Source organism: Pongo abelii, chromosome 10 (assembly GCF_028885655.2).
Source record: "Pongo abelii isolate AG06213 chromosome 10, NHGRI_mPonAbe1-v2.0_pri, whole genome shotgun sequence".
NCBI classification, from domain to species: Eukaryota; Metazoa; Chordata; class Mammalia; order Primates; family Hominidae; genus Pongo; species Pongo abelii.
Genome location: NC_071995.2, coordinates 128,150,949 through 128,171,445, shown reverse-complemented (window position 1 = coordinate 128,171,445; position 20,497 = coordinate 128,150,949). Strand labels below are relative to the sequence as shown.

The window sequence follows — 20,497 nt, the reverse complement described above, 5'->3', positions numbered from 1 at the left end:
GGACACACAGGGCCCCCGCCCTCATATATCTTGTAGTCTGAAACAGGAGATGGACAATTTTAAAAGTAAGTTAAACATAAATAAACAAAATAAATATGCATTTACTTATACATATATTAACATAAGAATAAGATAATTTCTAACTAGGTGCTACAGAAATGAAAAAGGAGGCATTGTGGTGGAGATTGAATGGGGAGGTGACATGGTTTGGCTCTGTGTCCCCACCCAAACCTCGTCTCGAATTATAATCCCCACATGTCAGAGGAGGGACCTGGTGGGAGGCGATTGGCTCAGGGTGGTGATTTCCCCCGTGCTGTTCTCATGGTAGTGAGGGAGTTCTCATGAGATCTGATGGTTTAAAAGTGTGGTACTTCCTCCTTTGCGCTCTCTCTCTCTCTCTCTCTCTCCTGCCATCATGTAAGACGTGCCTGCTTCTCTTTCACCTTCCGCCATGATTGTAAGTTTCCTGAGGCCTCCCCAGCCACGTGGAACTGTTTGTTAATAAAAACCTCTTTTGTTTATAAATTACCCAGTTTCGGGTAGTGTCTTTATAGCAGTGGGAGAACAAACTAATAGAGAATGTGATTGTGAGTAGGGGACCTGGGGCAAATAGTAATCGTTCAGTGGTCACAGAAGCCCTGGGAGGTGAAGACGTTTGGGCTATGAGGCCGTGCTCTGCACTGGCATCCTGTCTCATGTGGATGGCAACTTAGAATCTCCTTGGACCAGAAGGCAGTCTCACCTGCAAGGCAGAGCTAGCATGGTGCTCTCTGACCTCAGCTCTGTGCCGCGTTTTTCCCTTACTTCTGTGTTTACTTTATGGCACCATCATTGTCTTTTAACATTTCTTAAGCATTGAGCAGAAAACATTTTGCCTAACACTAGTTTGCCAATTTGCCCTCTCTGTTCAGTCATCTGTCTTGAACCATGTCTGAGTGCATGTGTGTTCACAGGTCCAGCAGAGTAGAAGGCACTCTGGAATCACTAAGGAAGGTGACCATTTTTCATGGACAAAACTCACTCTCAGTGGTGCTCACACTTTGCTGCCTATTAGAATCTCGTGGGAAGATTTTCAGCCTCCCAAGATCCGGGCTGCAACCCATGACAATGAATTCAGAATCAGAGTGTGAGACCCACTACCAGTGTTGTTTAATCTCCCCAGGTGATTCCAACATACAGCTAAGTTTGAGAACCACTGAGTGAGAACTACCTGCAAAGATACGAAAAAGAAATACTTACTGGTGCCTGTGTCCCACTCCCCAGAGGTTCTGCTATAATTGGAAGAAGCAGGCCCAAGGCATTGAAATTTTGTCAGAGCTCCATGGAGGATTATATTCTGTAGACTTGGTTGAGAACCACTTCTCTGGACCAACCTCAGGTGCCCCAGGACCTTAGGAAGAAAAGATAGTTTGGCTCTATGTTCATGTTTTCTCATGTAATTATTAGGCTGTTGGCCATAGTTAGGGTCACCATTTCAGCTGGCTGATTTTCAACAAACCCACAGCCAAGTGGGGATTGAACCCACGACCTCAGCCTCATTAACACCATGCTTCCACCAGCTGAGCTCATCAGCCACAGCTGCTTTCTTGGCTGGATGTCAGTTAGGATGCTTCTGCCAAAGCCTGGCTTAATGAAATAAAAAATAATAATGGTATATCACAAAGTGGTTATAGTGTGGACCTCCCAACAAATAAAAGAACAATTGGTTATTTTCTTGCTCTGAACTGGAGGAAATCTGATGACGTTTGACTGCTGTAAACATAACATACTTTATACCTCTAGCTTCCGGAATGGGACAAGATTTCCCATTTCCAGCCGGGAAATGTAAAGCCCTGGAGATATGCACAGGGACCCACCAATGATATATTTTACTTCCAACGTGGATTAAAATATCAAAGAGAACATGGCCATAATGCACATTCTCTGTTACAAATGGAAATTAATTGAAAAAGACTTCAATGCTGATTCAAGGAGTTCCCTAAGAGCCCTGTGTTATGTTCAAGGACACGCTTGAGTCTGGCATGCCAGGAAGCGCTTGCATGAGGCTGCCTGAACTTAGCCCTAGGCTTCGTGTTGAACAGCATGAAAGACCTGCCCTTCTAAAGGTTATATTTTGATGTGGTTGAACAGACAGTAAATTCACAGCAAAAGAAAAGGGAGGATTTCTGAGAGTGACAAATGCTATGGAGTAAATAAACAAGATAAGTGGTTTCAAAGGTTTTTCCCAACCCTGGCTACATATCATGGTGGCTTCATTGAAGGTGACGGCCATGGAATGGAGGGAAGTGGCTGATAGGTTTGCAGTACATTGAGCACAGTGCTAACCCCATGATCTCATGGATGTGACATAAGCCATCACTCCTGAGGTTTCAGATTGAGCAACTAGGGCACTGTTGCCCATTTGCTGAGAGATGAATATTCATAGGAGAGCAGATTTGAGACAGGATGTCAAGAGTTGCCTCTTGAACCCAGTGACTCTGAGACACCCAATGGAGACATCAGCTAGGCAGAAGAATACTCTTGAGTTCATGGGAGCCCTCAGATGGGAGATCTGAATCTGGAACTGATCAGAACATCAACAACCCGGGACTGGATGAGATCACCTTCTAGGGTATGGTCTCCACAGTAGTGTGGCTTCACCCCATCCTGCAGACACCCCAAAAACAGAGCTGCTTTGCTGTAGCATAAATTTCTCTGTAGTTTCAGACAGGTGAGAATGAGACCAGCATCCATAAACTTGATCACAGAGCTATATTTTGAAGAAGGGTCTAATAATCATCTTCATTTTCTCCAACTCCCCATGATTTTCATCTATCATCAGTGGGGTGGGAGGACAGGACATGAATCATAGAATTGCAGCCCCACACACACAAAATGAATGAGCTGAGGAAGGGGATGGCCAGGCTGGGGAGACTCCCCACACAGAAGGAGTTTAGGAACGGGATGGTCAGGCTGGGGAGACCCCTACACAGAAGGAGCTGAGGAAGGGGATGGCCAGGCTGGGGAGCACCCCCCAACAGAGAAGGAGCTGAGGAAGGGGATGGCCAGGCTGGGGAAGTAGCAGAGACCTGCTGGTGTTCTTCCTTTGCCAGGAAGGGGAAGCATAGACCTCAGATGCATTTCCTTGGTCAGCAGGTTATGAAGTCTAAGTCAATGCATGGGTGACTGTGAACAATTTAAAACCCCAGATTGATTTTATCCTGCGTCCCAGAATAATCTTAATTGCATCCACCCTCTTCTCAGTTAGTGTGGGCAGAGAAGACATGTAAATTCATTTTTACATTAACCTAAAAGAAACATAATTAAGAAGTTGTCTGGTGAAGGCAAGAAAATGCACTTAATGTATTCCAGGGCCAAACTGCAAATGACTTTTGGGTTTTACACTATTTGGGATTAGCCACACCACTGCACCCTCATCAGCATAGATAATCAAGACTTGGCTCCCAGCCCCACCAATAAGTCTTGCTGAAATCCCTGTGGCTTGCAGGTTAAAAAAGGACTTATAAGCACTTTAGGTGCCTCTGGAGGGTTAAAATTCTAAACAAGACCCACTTTTAGGTTTACTGATTTAGTTAAATGAAGTCTGAGAGCAGCTCTTTGATGTTTATCAATTTTCTATGTTCTTTCCATACCAATTGAATTAATTCCTTAGTTTCATGTCCCATAAGACTGATAGGCTTCTCCCAGCCTACGGAAAATTCTGTAGCCTTTGACAATTTGACATGCATTTTTCTGTAGTGATATAGTAGAGGACTGAGAACCCATTTACTTAAGAGGCTGCAGGCAAAACCTCCCCCAGTTTCAAAGAGCAGACGCTTTATGCTATCAAGAGGACTCTATCAACAGACACAAATTAAATATTCATGCTGGGTTTCATGGAATTGATGTTTGGAAGCTATAAATGAAGTGTACGTTTCTTAAAAGAACCTTCATTATCAACATCCGTAGTTGTCAATCTTTGATATATGCTGAGTGTACTCAACAGCATTTTTATCATATTGTCAGACTTTTCTTATCAGGGAGACTGATAAATCACCGGATTTAGTATTTCTGATACAAAGACTAGCTTGTTATTTTAAAAAGTTACACCCGAAGGTGAGTGTTTACCTTGTGCCTGTCACATTTCTTATAAGTTTTAGCCTCCGTTGTTGGAACTGGACAACGTTGGCACAGCTGGATCACACGTGTGTTGCTGATCTAGAGGCATCTCAGCAAGGGAGTCTGGATTCAGACCCTCCCAGAGAATCCTGGACCTCCCAATTCAATGGAGAAGTCAGCTCTGGAGAAGCGGAGAGAGGCCACAAGGACACATTCACTGAATGATGCCCTGGAATTGCTGAACTTCTGATTTTCCAAGACAAACCAGAAGTCCGGATCTTATGCATATTTTCTCATTTTCAAATGTTGTGATCCATTGAAAAGGAATTAAATCTGTACAGTCCAAACAAATCATTTCCATGGGCCGGATGTAGTCCTCGGAACCCTGGTTGATTAACGGATCGTAACAGCATCAGAATTGATTTTTGTTAAATGGAAAGCATTAAACCTGTGTGCCTTGAGGAGTATTATTCAGCTGTGAAAGGAACAAAACACTGACCCTTGCTACAGCATGGATGAACCATGATGGCATCACATTACATGAAAGCAGCCAGTCTCGAAAGACCACATATCACATGATTCAATTCAGGTTGAGTATCTGGAACTGGAAAATTCAGGCAGACAGAAAGTAGATTTGTGATTGCCAGGGCTGAAGCGCAGTGGTAGTGAGGGGTGGGGAAGTAGCTAAGGACACAGGATTTTTTTTGAGGCAATAAAAATATTCAAAAATTGACTGTGGTAATACTGCACATATCTGTGAATATATTAAAAACTAATGAATTGCACACTTTAAACAGATGAATTTTATGGTATATGAATTTTATCTCAATAAAGCTGTCCAAAACAAAAACTCAAAACAACACAAAAATGGAAAACCTCTAGGTCTTGAGCAAGGAGCTGACATTTTCAGCACACAAAACCAGCCCACAAAATCTGTGGGTTCCGCACCACTCCCCACCCGATTACTGGACCCATCCTGCTAAACTCAATTCAAAAGTTAAACTGCGGTTTCTAACAACCTTAGGTCAACGGCAGGTTCTCCAAAACACACATCTCATGCTTCTTCACACTGTCCATACCATGTTTTGTTACCATCCACCCAGTGTTGCCCAGCTAAGGATTATAAAGGGGGAAACAAATTCATCATCTTGTACACAGGGTCGATGTCCTGGGATGCCCAGGCAGCCTTAGCCTCACATTTAAAATCAGGTAATAAACATATACACCATGGAATACTATGCAGCCTTAAAAAAAGATGAGTTCATGTCCTTTGTAGGGACATGGATGAAGCTGGAAACCATCATTCTCAGCAAACTATTGCAAGGACAAAAAAACCAAACACCGCATGTTCTCATGTTCTCACTCACAGGTGGGAATTGAACAATGAGAACATCTGGACATAGGAAGGGGAACATCACACACCGGGGCCTGTTGTGGGGTCGGGGGATGGGGGAGGGATAGCATTAGGAGATATACCTAATGTAAATGACAAGTTAATGGGTGCAGCACACCAACATGGCACATGTATACATATGTAACAAACCTGCACATTGTGCACATGTACCCTAGAACTTAAAGTATAATAATATATATATATATAAAAAAATAAATAAATAAATATAAAATCAGGTAAATATTGTGGTTTCCTCTTCCTTGGAAATTCCACTTTAAAAACATTAATCTTAAGAATAAAACTGGCTTAAAGTCTTAAACTCATTCATGTGGCTTTGTCTTATTAATGAAGAGAAGGATGTACAACCCATTATGTGGGGGCCCAAGGTTAATCCAAACCCCTCTCCTAACACAATGCATTGAAACCCATGGGATTTATAACATAATCAAGTGTCTTCAGAAAAACTCCGACTTGCGCTATATATATATTTCCTAATGCAGGACAGATGACAGATTTTCTTAGTGGATCAAAAGAAGTTATTGTTATTATCACTTGGCATCTTCTGTAGCAGTTAACATAATAAATAAAAATCCATATTTGGCCACATGCTTGAGGATGTCAGGAACGTGTGGTCGATGGGTTTAGCAGCTTACTAAATTTAAACAGAGGCAGTAATATGGCCTACGTTCTCCCCAGAGTTAGAAATTCCTCCTTGAGGGGATTTCAGTAGCGCTGCCTAATCAGCTTAAGGAGTTAATTAAACAGCTGTCATTTAGCTTCTTAATTCTGAAACTTGACGCTAAATAAGATTTGAAATTAGTTATGCAAAACTAAGCAGTGCTTTTGTGATACAGGAGATTTCTTCAGGCGGCTCAGAATGAAGGAGACCTTATTCCCAGACAGCAGGGGTTGTGGGGTGACCCAGAGAAATGAATCGGGGGTCCTGGGAAAACATTCACCTCGTTGTTGAGTCCAGACAACAGGACAAGAGTTCCTAATGAAGTCACAAAGGGGAGCCCTTAGGCCAATGCACCCTGCAAATGTGTTTGTTCAAACTTCACAGTGCATTTCACAAAAAGTGAGCCAAATGTAAAAGTTAGGAGATCTCACCTACCAATATTGATTCTTGGCTCCTCCGGGAAAATCAGGACATGGGTCAGTCTGGTTCACATTCCTACAAGGCAGCAATTACCTGGAGCTGTCACTTCCCCTTCTGGCTTAGGTGTGAGGTCCTAGGTTACCAGGTGGCCATTACCACCTCCAAGCCCCGGGTTAGAACCAGAGTCTGACACCACATCCTGGGATGATTGTCTGGGCCAAGGTCTGGTGCTGCGGCAGACAGGGGCAAATGGTATGAGAACCTTCCTGTCCCTTGAGATGCTTCTTAAGTCCTAACCTGTGGGCTCTGCAAACCCACATGCGTAAGTAGGTGTGCATGAGAAGAGATGCTCAAGGCCCATGCCCACAGGCGTTGCCCTGTGATCCTGGCCAGGCATTTCCTCCAGAGAGAAACCAAATGTCAATTTGCATAGAAATGAAGGTGGCCAAGAACTCACGTTCCTATAGTTCGTTCACCCTTTCTTATCGCAAGCCTCCAATGGTTCACTGAGAGTTTACTGTTCTTGGCAATGAAGTCCCATTCCAGAAAGAAGTTTAGTTTCCAGAGCAAACACATGATGTGAAAATAACACGCAATCAACGTCACCCTTGAAAGTCCCTCAAGCCACTCATAAAATACAGCTTATAAGGCTCAAAACTTCCCATCTGTCTTTCAGCATTGACACATTATTGTTCCTTGGCTGAGCACCAAGTGGAGTTGTTGGCTTGTGTTCAGGGATCCTGGGTGTGAAAAATATGTATCTTTAATACTAAAGCTACTGACAGTGCAGTGAGATGCTCACACTGTGAGTGGCTGTGGGGGCTGGGGGCCACTGGGGAAACAGCAGGTTCCTGCCTCGTATACTGCAGGACAAACTTGAGTGCGTTGAAAGGCACAGCGGGTTATGTCTTCTTCCCTCCTCTTCCTCTCCTGCCGTTCCTCTCTCTCTTGCTTTTTCCTTTTGCCAGGAACATATTGAATCCATGTAAGTCATTGCATATGTTAGGATACTACTAATAAGCAGCCTTATTTACAAATTAATAATGCCAAGCACTGCTTTAACACTTTGCCTGCGTTAACTCATTGGATTCTCATAAGAACTCTCTGTGGTAGATACTACTTGGAGCCTTGTTTTTCAGATAAGAAAAATGAGATGCAGAGAGTTTCAGTAACTTGCAAGGTCACAAAACATGGAAGTGACAAAGCTGGGATTTGAACACAGGCCACCTGAGTCCAAAGACTGTGCGGGTGGTGATTCTCCTGCATCTCATTTAACTCCACAGTGAAGATGAGGAAACTTGGCCTCCAAGAACTGACATACCTTGGCCAAAGTCCCACATCTGATGCTGCGTAAAGCTAGGACTCAGATCCCTCAGGCCAGGTTCCTGTCTCCACTCCCAGGCTGGTTGAGGAGGTCTTAAAATCAGGCAGCGTGGATGACGCCAACAATGGTGAACATGTAGCTTTGCTTAGCATGTGCCAGTCATGGCAATAACCACCTTTCATGTATGAAATCCTTCCCGTCAACCCAATAGCATGGAAACTTTTCCAGTCCCCATCTCGCAGGTGAGAAAACAGACACACTGCAGTACAGTACGGTCACTATTTTGCTGAAAGTCACAGAGCTAGTCGGCATAGGAACTGAGATTCAAAGCCAGGCTGTCTGGCTCCAAAGCTCGCACTCCTCACCCTAAGCTCTCCTGCTTCCGTATTTATTTTATATAGTGTCTCTAATAAAATATAAACAATATGCACACTGATTATTTCCACTTGGGGAGATTAAGGAAGATGTAGCATTTGAGTTGGGCCTTGAGTTTGCTTAGGATAATTTTAAAAAAAAAAAAAAAAAAGGAAAAGAAAAGAAAAGAAAAAAACAGTTTCTACCTCCCAGGTTCAAGGGATTCTCATGCCTCAGCCTCCCGAGTAGCTGGGATTACAGGCGTGGCCACATGTCTGGCTAATTTTGTATTTTTAATAGAGACGGGGTTTTGCCATGTTGGCCAGTCTGGTCTCAAACTCCTGACCTCAAGTGATCTGCTGCCTCGGCATCCAAAGTGCTGGGATTACAGGCATAAGCCACCGTGCCCTGCCTGCTTAGTCTAATTTTTAATAGCAAGCTCCACTAGTACAATAAAATATTATTTCTAAATAGACTGTATTCTGTTTTTGAAAGGTATGTCTGTTACCTAAAGCCAGCTCTGGTTGCACAAAGCTCACTGTATACAGTGGAGTCCATACTTGCTGGTGACATGAAGAAAATCAAGAAAATCAAGAATTTTTGCATTCATTTCTGCATTTTGAAAATTTCTCCCATTTTAAATGTGTATATTTAAAACAAATTTTGTATCAAGTAAAGAGAAGTCCTGATCTATGCAGCAGGTCTAGAGAACATATTCATGGGAACGGAAGACAAAAGATTCTGATGGGGGGATCCCCGGGAAAATGGCAAGGTCAGTGAAGAGCTCGGCAAAACCTAAGATTATGAACAAGGTAAATTGTATTAACTAAAGAGGAAAAAAAGAAAGGCAATGAGTAACTCCAGGAGACACAAAGTATTATAATGAAAGGAGATAGAATCCAAGGACAATTCTTCACCCCACTGCAGTGGTTCTTAACTGACAGTGATTTTTCTCCCTCAGGAGACATTGGCGATGACTGGAGACATTTTGGGCTGTCATACTCAGGGGATGAGGGATGCTACCAGCATCTAGTGGGTGGAGGCCAGAGATGCTGCAATGCACAACTTACAAGGCATAGAACACCCTGATAACAAAGAATTATGCAGCTCAAAATATCAATAGTGTCAAGTCTGAGAAAGCCTGCTCCACAGTGAACAATATTTGTAAGAGTATAATAGATATGTTAGTGGATTTCAACTCTGAGATCCAACCTTTGTACAAAGCACAGATGACTTCATTATGTTTCAGAACACAATGTAGATGTTATCATCCTTGAGAGTATAAAAGTAAAAGTTAGAAATGAGAAAAGTTAGGAAGCTAACACCAGATTTGAACCAAAGAGGAGCTTGAGCAGGGCTAATATTCTCATCTTGCAAAGCAGAAGGTGGGGGTTATCAGTTATCTATTGCTGCACAAGAAACCAGCAAACCATGGTATCCTTATTACAACAACAGCCATTTATATTGTTCTGCCATATGGCTCCGGGGGTCTACAGGACTCTGCCAGGTGGCTTCTGCTCAGGATCTCCTGTTGAGTGCAGCAAGGTAGAGTCTACGTGGTCCTCTGAAAAGCCTCTGCATTTACACATCTGCTGGGGGGGATGCTGATTACAGTCTGGGCTGTTGACCAGATCACCTGCATGTGGTCTCTCCATGCGGCCAGGGCTTCTTCACAGCGTGGTGACTGAGTTCCAAGAGCAAGTGCCCCCAGCAAGAATACAAGGTTGAAGCTGTCTTGGCTTTTAGGACCTAGCCTCAGAAGTAGCAACCATCACTTCTACTGCATTCTAGAGGAAGTGATGCTTGCTACTTCCGAGGCTAGGTTCCAAAAGGTGATACAGCTAGAGGTGAGTCCTAAGGCCGGCCTGTGTTGAAGGGGGGAAAACCAGACTCCACTTCCACATGACAGGAATGTGGAAGAATCTGCAGACATGTTCTTAAACTATTCAGGGACCAAGGCATTATCTCTTTCTCCCCCCCAGCTTTATTGAGGCATAACTGGCAAATAAAAATTGTGTTTGTTTAAGGTGTATAGTGTGATGTTTTGATACGTATATACGTTGTGAAATGATTGCCACTATCAAGCTAATAAATTCATTACTTCCCAGAGTTACCTTTTTTTGGTAGTGAGAGCGTTTAAGATCTATGCTCTCAGCAAATTTCAAGTATGTGATATATTATTATTAACTATACTAAACATGCTGTACATCAAGTCTACAAAACTTACTCATTTTATAACTGAAAATGTGTACCCTTTAACCAAAATTCCCCATTTCCCCCAACACCACACCAAGTTCCTGGCAACCACCCTTCTACTCACCATTTCTATGAGTTCAGCTTCTTTAGATATCACCTAAAAGTAAGACGATGCAGTGTTTGTCTTTGATTAGAGGTGTATTTCCTTGAAATTATAAATACAGCCAACAGAGAAATCAAAAGGGGAATATGATCATATTGCCTGAGAAAGGAGAGAAAGTAGAAGGCAGTCAGAGATAAAATTTCATTGATCATACCAGGAAATCAGTAGCTAAAGTCTAAAACTGCTATATCAAAAAAGGGGAATATAGCATATTATTTAGATATATGGTGAAAAACCTTTATAACACAGAAGAGTTGAAAACAATTGCCTGAAGGAAACAAAAATGGAGTTAGGAAAGGGTGGATACCTGCTATGGCATTTCATTGTAAACGCTTTTGGAAGGGTAACATTTTAACAATGAGCTTGGATAACCTTGAAAAGATTTTGAAATTTACGTTAAAAAGGAAGGGAAGAGCACCATGCATTTGGCTGTTTCGATGGCTTTGAGAAGCCAGCCTCACAGGGAGAAGGCATGACCACATGCCCAGCCTCATGTGGGGTCTGCAGCATAAAATCTTGCTGCCTGCCCAAAGGTAGAAGAATTATTTTATTTTATTATTTTATTTCATTTTAGTGTGAGTACCAAAATGCAATCCCTCTGCATACCATACCACAGCCACTAAACCCAAGAGCTGATGTACTTTAAGAAACAGAGTGGTTTATAAATCTGTTTGCAATGCAGGTGCCAATTTGACTGATACTCTGCACTTGTCAAAAGAAGCACACAGGTTATTTATAGCAACGCAGCATTATTGCTAATTAGATATAGTATTTCTATGGTCAACTAATAGCTCTTATGTTTAATATGGAAGAAATAAAAAACCCACAGCCCATCATTGTTGCAGTGTTTGCTATTTATTTGGGAGGCCAGTGGTAGGAGTGGGGGCTCAAATAACAGAGTTTGGCCAAACAAGCAAAAGACAAGGACAGGGTGATTAGTTGTTATTCTACTGATTAGGTTACTGATCTTTGTTGGGAAATTGATTGAAAAGGTTTTTTTAAGAAGTCAACCACAGTTAGGAGGACACATTGAGGAAGAAAGGGATGTGAGACCTTCATACTAACTTAGGCTGGACCTGCCCAAACTCATTACAACAGAAATCAGGGCAGTAACCGGGAGATGAAGGGCTAGCCACCAAGCCCATGGAGGAAATTTTGAGGTTTCATATCTGAGCAATCTATCCTGCTGCCTGGAAGGACAGCCCAGAATTTAATGATTAGGTATAGAATGAGTTGCTGAAGCTGAATTTAAAAAGTGTTGTATATTAATCAGGATAAGTTGGGTTATATTGGAATAAAAACTTGCTCCCAAATCACATTGCCTTAAGACAAGAAAAGCATAGTTATTCCTCCTGCTATATGTCCTTCCTACCTCTTCCAGCTTCTGTGGGTTGTGCCAATTCTTGATATTCCTCAGCTTACGGATGGATCACCCCAATCTCTGGCTCCATCTTCCTGTGCCATCCTCCCTGTGTGTCTGTCTGTGTTTTTTCTTCTTGTAAGCACACCCACAATCCCACCTTAATCCATTAAGACCATGTCTCAACTAATCACATCTACAGAGATACTGATTCCAAATAAGCTCACATTCTGGGTCTCCAGGTGGACATGAGCTTTGTACTCAACCCACCATGGTCATCATTCATCTGTGCTTATTTATCAGACATTTAGGAGGGCATTTACTAGTTACCAGGCGCTGTTCTAAACACTCTACAAATATTAACGCACCAAATGTAGGGCAAACCCAAGAGGTACCCACCGTTATTATGCTCATTTTATAGCCGAAGAGAATTAGGCACGAAGAGTTAAGTAACTTGCTTGGAGCCACCCAGCTAGTAGTGTCACAACCAGGATTCAAACGCAGGCAGTCTGATATGGTTTGGCTGTGTCCCCACCCAAATCTCATCTTGAATTGTAGCTCCTATAATTCCCACATGTTGTGGGAGGGACCTGGTGGGAGATAATTGAATCATGCATTCAGGCAGTTTCCCCCATACTGTTCTCGTGGTAGTAAGTCTCAGGAGATCTGATGATTTTATTTGGGGTTTCCCCTTTCACTCCGCTCTCCTCCTCTCTTTGCCCGATGCCATGGAAGACATGCCTTTGTCCTTCCCTCACCTTCCGCCATGATTGTGAGGCCTCCCCAACCACCTGGAACTAAGTCCATTAAACCTCTTTTTCTTTATAAATTACCTAGTCTTGGGTATATATTTTTTATCAGCAGCCTGAAAACAGACTAATGCGTAATCCAACGTGAGATTCCCTGCACTTAACTATTAATAGTTCACTACACTGAAACCACGTGTCTTTTAACCACATACCACCACCTTTGAGTCACAAGATGCAGTTTAACTCCAGCATTATCTGTGCCTAGTGGCCAGGAAGAAGGGAAAGACAACTTTCAGAATCTGCTTAGTTCTTCTTATTTTTTTCATTTTCATTTAATTTTTATGTTAACTCTTATTTTAAATTAAGGAGTACATGTGCAGGTTTGTTACAAACGGAAATGTGTCATGGAGGTTTGTTGTACCAATTATTACCCCACCCAGGTATTAAGCCTACTACACATTGGTTGTTTTTCCTGACCTTCTCCTTCCTCCCAACCTCCACCCTCCCATAGGCCCCAGTGTGTGTTGTTCCCCTCTATGTGTTCATGTGTTCTCATCATTTAGCTCCTACTTATAAGTGAGAACATGTGGTATGTTGTTTTCTGTTTCTGTGTTAGTTTGCCAAGGATAATGGCCTCCAGCTCCAACCATGTCCCTGCAGAGGACATGATCTCATTCTTTTTTATGGCTGCATAGTATTCCATGGTGTATGTGTATCACATTTTCTCTATCCAGTCTACCATTGATGGACATCTAGGTTGATTTCATATCTTTGCTATTGTGAATACTGCTGCAATATACATGCACATGCCTGTGTCTTTATGGTAGAATGATTTATATTCCTTTGGGTCTATACTTGCTAATGAGATTGCTGGGTCAAATGTATTTCTATTTTTATCTCTTTAAGGAATCACCACACTGTCTTCCACAAAGGTTGAACTAATTTGCACTCCTACCCACAGTGTATAAGTATTCCCTTTACCCCACAATGTCACCAGCATCTGTGGGTTTTTAAAATCTTTTTAATAATAGCTATTCTGCTTGGTGTGAGATGGTATCTCATTGTGGTTGTGATTTGCATTTCTCTAGTGATCAATGATGTTGAGCTTTTTTATGTGAGTATTGGCTGCGTGTCTGTCTTCTTTTGAGTTTTTGTTTGTTTTTTCACAAAATTTTCTGGAAGTCTCACTAAATGACTTTTATTGATATCTTCTGGGCCAGAAATGTGTCAGAGATTAAGGGCAGCCAAAAACTATAGTCATTTTATTTAGGCATGTTACAGCCACAAATGAAATTGGGGTTTTGTTAGGAAGAAAGGCAGAACAGACATTGAATGGGCAACAAACTGTCTAACACAGAGATCAATCTCTTAAGGTGTTTAAAAACTTCCCTTGTGCAATGTTTTTCTCTATCTATTATTTTCCTTGTCTCTTTTACAATTAATTTTCAAAGGTCGACATGAATAAATGACTATGCTGATACTTGAAGCATAACATCAGGATACCAGAAACATGAGGAAATTTAGAAAACAAAAATCAAAATAAAAAAACACTCTAATTCTGGTTCCAATCCATCAGACCACTGCATGACAGATTACTTCAGTGATGTTGTAGCAGACTCAGTTAGGGCCCTACACATTTCCCTTGTACCCTAGCACAGCAGTGTTCTCCAGACCAGGTCCAAGTGTCACCATCCATCGGGAGCTTCCTTTGAAACAGTAGAAGTCTGTTTCGTCTGCACATGCAGCGGACTGGAAGTGCTAAGCAGTGGTCCGCTTAGGAGCAGCATTCAGGTTTGGTGTATAAGTACCCCAGCTCCCTCAGCCCTCAATGAAAGTATTCTTAGGTGTATATTCTAGAGAATTCCCCTGCAGGGAAATACATCATAATAGATTTCAATCTATTGAGATACATACACATTTACACACTGCTACAGTTGGAATATCTGTTCCCCCAAACCTTATGTTGAAATGTGATCCCCAGGGTTGGAGGTAGGGCCATGGGAGGTATTTGGGTCATGGTAGTGAATCCCTCATGAGTAGGTAAAGTCCCTCTCTGGTTGGCAGTGGGTGTGGGGCAGTGATGGAGTTCTCAGTGTTGTTAAGAGCCTAGCACTTCCACTGATCTTCTCCCTTGCTTCCTCTGCTACCAGGTGATCTCTGCACATGCCTGCTCCCTTCGCCCTCCTCCACAAGGCTTTCTCCAGATGCCCAGTCTTTCAGCCAGCAGAATCATGAACCAAGCAAACCCTTTTTTTTCTTATAAATTACCCAGCCTCTCTAGTTTTTTTTGTTTTGTTTTGTTTGTTTGTTTCTTTGTTTTGAGAGAAGGCCTCGCTCTGTTGCCCAGGCTGTAGTGCAGTCGCACAATCACGACTCACTTCAGCCTTGACCTCGTTGGGCTCAGGTGGTCCTTTCACCTAGACATTCAAGTAGCTGGGACTACAGGCATGTACCACCACACCTGGCTAAACTTTTTTCTATTTGTTTCTAGAGACAGGGTCTCACTGTATTGCCCAGGCTGTTCTCGAACTCCTGGGTTCAAGTGATCCACCTGCCTCAGCCTCCCAAAGGGCTGGGATTGCAGGTGTGAGCCACTGCACCTAGCCTGGTATTTCTTTAGAGCAATACAAATGGACTAAGACACACACAGAATATACAATATATTTCGTGGTATACATCATCCCCTGCAGGATCTGCTCCAGGTGCCCACTGTGATAACTGGTTTGATCTACACAACTTGTTAGTAGCTCCTTTTCCCTGTGTCGCTTGCACACTCTCCTATTGAAGTTTCCTGAATGTCCCAGATAAATTGCTCTTGAATCTTTGTCCCAGGATCTATTTCCAGGCTGGCTCAAACTAAGACATGGGTCATTATTTCTCCAGCAAGACAGGGACAGTTATTGTTTCCCTATAATGGATGACAATGAGTCAGCCCCCAGGAAAAATACCTGAAGCCTCACTTTAATGGTTATGCCTTTCTCAGTGCCACATCCAGCCTATTGTCTGCTATCCTACCTCCTCCTCGACTCTGGAGTGCCTAAAGTTCTGTAGTCAGAGATCCTTACTGGCTCACAGATAATGCCCAAGTAGCAGAAAGGGTGTATGAAATGACAGTAAGGATTATGATTGACTGATGGGAAGGAGATATGTTTTGTAAAGAGAGTCTGTGCCTTTATTTCCTAGGCTCTGAGGTGCTGTGATAAGGTGAACACACAGCAATAAGGAAGCTGAGCTTTCAAGGGTTTTCTGGGGTCCAAAAATCAGAGCAGTTATAGGTCATATCTCAAGCAAAGCTAAGGCTTTGCAGGTACTTCTGCCACTGAACAAGGGTCTCTTTTGTCCTCCTCTTATCTGAAGACTTTTGTGAGTCATCCCCGTACGATTCACCTCCTGGAAAAGGCAAAGCTGTGCAAAAGAGAAAATTCTTGACGTCAAAGAATTGGAAATACACAGAGGAGGCAGGGAAATACCAAGCCTGAAGGCTCAGTCACTCAGCCACACTGAGATCTTGGTGGGCAGAAACGCGTATGCTATTCAGAGAAAAAGGCAACACCCCAGACATATGGGCTTACAGCTGCTCATCAGTCATTCCCAGCGTCATTTCTCATTATATTAACCTGAACGTGCAAAAACATGAAAGGCCTTTTGATTTTTATCATTAGAGTGGAGATGCTCTTCACTTTTTACCACAAATGTGAGAAATTGTGTTCCCTGAGAATGATGTCAGAAGTGGCCACACTGCTCCCTCGTCTGTCTCTCTCCTTTGTGATGAGCCAGTTTAGGCCAGCAAGTTAAACAGCATTGTTCCACTTTTTTCCAGAGTACCATTTGTTCCTTTTGATCCTTACCCTTTAGAGTAGAAAAAAAATATTAGGTTGGTGCAAAAGTAATGGTGATTTTTGCCATTAAAGCTAATTTTTCCTGCCTAGAGGCAACAGGAAATAGCATCATATACTGATTTTGCCCCTTCATTTTTGTGCCATGTTTTTATGTGAATTAAAATGAAATCAGGCTGGGAACCCATAGAGGAGAAAAAGTGTGTAGATAATGGGACTTTGAAGGCATATGCATATTCCAACAGTTTGAAACATGGTCTCTGAACTTCAAGAGCATTCCAAATTGGAGTCTTGTCTTTTAGAATTAAAATAATGAATAATATATGTATTGCTACATCCAAAGCCTAACCCCAATGAGCTGGTTATAGACAAATCTCATCCCATAAAGGAAAAATAAGATCTCATCTAAGAAATAGTTAACATAATGAAAATAGTTATGTAATTTTAGGATGATAAACTTCTATTCCTTCTGCTGGCATTCTACTAACAGGCATTTTACATTTCACATGAGAATCGAAGTAAGAAGAATCTTTGCCAGCTCCTCTCTCAAAATGACACAGATACAGCCCTACTGAGCTCGCAGTCTTAGAAGGAAAATAAAGTGATTGAATAACTATGAGTGAAAGTAAAATGACAATTGTGTTAGATCCACCCTAACCAGCTCCTAGCACCCACCCAGATCTTTTGATGTTATTCTGTCAAGGAAAAGACAGATACGTTCAGAGTTAACAGAAGAAACGCAATGTGGCATGTTGATAAAACACCTCTTAGGGACACCACTGGCACGAAACTGAGCAAAGAACATTGTGAGCTAGGACTTGGAAGTTGTATTATACAGAGATGTGGGGTTATATTGGGACTTCTACGTTTTTGTGATAGAAAATGCAATCTCTGCAGAGAAGAATGAGGTTCACTTACCGGGTCTTGAGGCTCCGTTTTCTCTATCTCAAAAATGGGCTCCTATGATCTTTCTGTTCCCCACCAGTTAAAAAATCACCAGAATTCTAGAGGAACCAGAATTCTAGAGGAACCAGAATTCTAGAGGAACCAGAATTCTAGAGGAGTGACTGAGGGTGAGCATGGTGCACTGGAGAGAGATGCAGGGTGTCATGACATCCAGAGATGCTCGATGTCTGGGAAACACCACCGAGGCATAGGTGTGCCTGAAAAAAAGGGATTCATGCATAGAGCATGAGGAGCTGGGGAGCAAGAAGGTGAGGATGTAAATCCCAGTCCTTTCCCTGTTGAGTCCTATTTATGCACTCAACAAATATGAACACCATTCATTGTAGCTAAGCTCTGTGCTAGGTGCTGGTGAGCAGAAAGCAGATACAGCCCCATGGAGCTTAGAGTCTGGAAGAGAGATAAAGGGATTAAATAACTATAAGTAAAAGTAAAACAGCAACTGTTAGGTGCTACCAAGGGGAAAGGTTCAGGGCGTTCTTAATTCTGAAAGCAAATACTTGGGGCAAGCTGGGACATCCCTAAAGACACACGTCTCGAGCTGCTCGATGAAAGAAGGGTTTACAGCAAAATGCATGTTTGGGTGAGTGTGGATGTGTGTGGTGCGTCGTGGGTCACATCAGTGGGGACGTGGGAGTGCTGTTGGAGCCACGATAACATTCCAGACACATCTGGAGGCCAGGACCCAATAAAAGCCTAGAAAATGGAAACAGAGTGAAAGCAAGCCAGAGCAAGAGAGCACAGAGAACGAGGGCTCTCTCCCTGCCTTTGTCTCCCTCACATACCTCACACTGGCGATGCGGTGCTGCTCATCAAGCTGCTTTCACAACACCAGGCCCCTCTGGCCATCCATCGGCGGCTTAAGCTACCGTCATCATGTCCACATTTAGACGTATTTGAGTTAGCTGATGCATGGACTCGGGAGCTGGACTTCCCGGGTTCAAATCCTGCCTTCATTAATTTCTAGCTAGGTGACCCTGGGCAAGTGACAAAACCTCTCTGTGCCATCCGTAAACTGGGAAGAAGAAGAATGTTTGTCTTATCAGGATGCTCTGAGGATTGACGAGCCGATATTTGTAAAGCGCTTACAAGGGTGCCAGATACATAAGTGTTTGCCAAACACAATATTAGTAATAAATTTTCTCCGCCACCTTTTCTGTCCTCCACCCCTTCCCCATCATAGTTGCCCTGTGGAAATCTGGGTGAGGACAGAACAGTATCTCTTGGCTGCCACGGTCACCCAGCTGGTGCTGCCCGCCAGGATTTCTGAGCCTGCAGAAGAGGCCAGTGCTGTTTGCAGAGAGGCTGAGGAAAGGCAGGCGGCATACTCCCGGGCACTGGGCCGTCTCAGGAGGGGATGTGATGGAAGGGTGTGTTTGGTCTTCCAGGAGGCAGAAATCCTGAACACAGCCATCCTCACGGGGAAGACAGTGGCTGTCCCGGTGAAAGTGGTCTCCGTGGAGGACGACGGCACAGTGACAGAGCTGCTGGAGTCTGTAGAGTGTAGATCATCTGATGAAGACGTGATTAAGGCAAGTTGACACCTCCCCGCCCCTGCAGAAACCTGCTGTCATGTCAGCTTCTGTGCTCCTGGACCAGCTTGGGACCTCTGGGTCCCACAGGATCCCTCCCATCCCATTCTGGTTATCCTGCCGCTTAAATCAGGACATTCTCCCTAGCACAAATATTGGACAGAATGAAAAAGTGCTCTGGCTGATGACTCCGAGTCTGGGAGGCTGTCTGTCCCTTGACACTCTGTGTTTGCCGAATGCCCTTGGCCTCTTCCCAGATGCCCAGGGAGATTGCGGTGGGAGGCAGGGACCCGCTTACCCTCCACCCGCCCCAGGCAGGGGAGAAGAGGGGAGGGAGCCCTAGAGCCTAGATGGATGGGTGTGTGGCCACACTCCGGGATGATTCTATCGCACACAGCATTCGTGTAAAATCAATGGTGGTATAAGGCATACAACTACCCCCAGCTTTGATTTACAATACTGGCCAAGGGAGGAAGAGGAAATCATTCTCCATTCCTCTGCCCAGCCCACAAAATTCCACATGAGCTAGGGATGTGGATGAACAGCACTCACCCCTCCTTCCTTCATCTCAGCCTCTTCTTTCTCTTCTTAAATTGAATGCAAAAATGATTCAAAACAAAGGCACACTGGGAGACGGATGGAGGAGGCCGGGGAGATGAAGTCTTGCTCTGCCAGGAACCTCATAGCACACTTCCAGCCTGCGGGAGATAAATGGGTTCCTCAGGCTGCCACCGCCCACTCCAGAGCCAGGGCTGCAGTGACAGATGCAGCAGGCATCTCCTCAAAGGAGGAGGCTGCCAACAAAAGCCCGGGACAGCGAGAAGGGCTTCACAAGGCTCTGGGAGACTCCCTCCGCATGAGTCCTAGCCATGGCTGGAGCACAGGACAATTCCCAGACAGGAATTGGTGTAACCACTCTGCTCTGAAGCAAACCTTCAGGGAGCATTTTTGCTCACTTAAAACGCAGTCAACAAACGCAAATCAAATCCCCACTAAGTGCTAGGTACTGTTCCAAGACTCTAGGACCACACAAATGAGATGGACATCCATCCTTATGGGTTTCAGAGAGAAGGCAGAGATGTCAGAAAGCAACAGGGCAGCAGAACACATGACATCATACAGCACTCCTACCTACTCATTCCAGAATCTTCTTCACATCAGCACAGGGCAACTTCCTTCACTGGCTCCAGCCAATATCTAGGCTCATCTTACATTTCTCCCCTCTCTGCACACCCAAGCCTTCATCAAATGCTGTTGGCGATGCCTTCCAAGGATAGCCAGGATCCAGCCCTCCTCGGGTCCTGCCACCACCCCAATCCCAGACACAATCACCTCAAAGCATTGACCACCTTGCTGGTGACCTAGGGCCTGTCCTTGCCTCCTCTCCCATAACCCCTCTTTAGTGCTACAGCCAGGGCGGTCGCGGGCGA

General features: G+C 43.7%; 1 protein-coding gene and 2 long non-coding RNA genes across 4 annotated transcripts in view; 1 reads left to right on the top strand and 2 right to left on the bottom strand.

Annotated features, from left to right (window-relative positions):
• LOC129049277 (uncharacterized) overlaps window positions 1-10,749 on the bottom strand; it is a 29,992-nt gene extending 19,243 nt beyond the window's left edge. The window contains exons 1-2 of the long non-coding RNA XR_008512254.1: window positions 10,589-10,749; window positions 1,240-1,390 (exon numbers count right to left, since the gene is read on the bottom strand). This is a non-coding gene — a long non-coding RNA (uncharacterized LOC129049277). The remainder of the gene's footprint in view (window positions 1-1,239; window positions 1,391-10,588) is intronic.
• Window positions 1-20,497, top strand: part of TMEM132D (transmembrane protein 132D) — an 824,780-nt gene that overhangs the window by 672,954 nt on the left and 131,329 nt on the right. For both annotated transcript variants that reach the window (XM_024257533.2, XM_054527739.2), the window contains one exon: window positions 18,924-19,067. In XM_024257533.2, the coding sequence (XP_024113301.2) occupies window positions 18,924-19,067 (144 nt within the window). The remainder of the gene's footprint in view (window positions 1-18,923; window positions 19,068-20,497) is intronic.
• On the bottom strand, window positions 12,392-20,150 carry LOC129049276 (uncharacterized). The gene is made up of 5 exons (XR_008512253.1): window positions 20,024-20,150; window positions 19,620-19,765; window positions 18,321-19,029; window positions 17,491-18,231; window positions 12,392-16,585 (listed from the first exon to the last, which is right to left on the bottom strand). It is a non-coding gene; the product is annotated as an uncharacterized LOC129049276 (long non-coding RNA).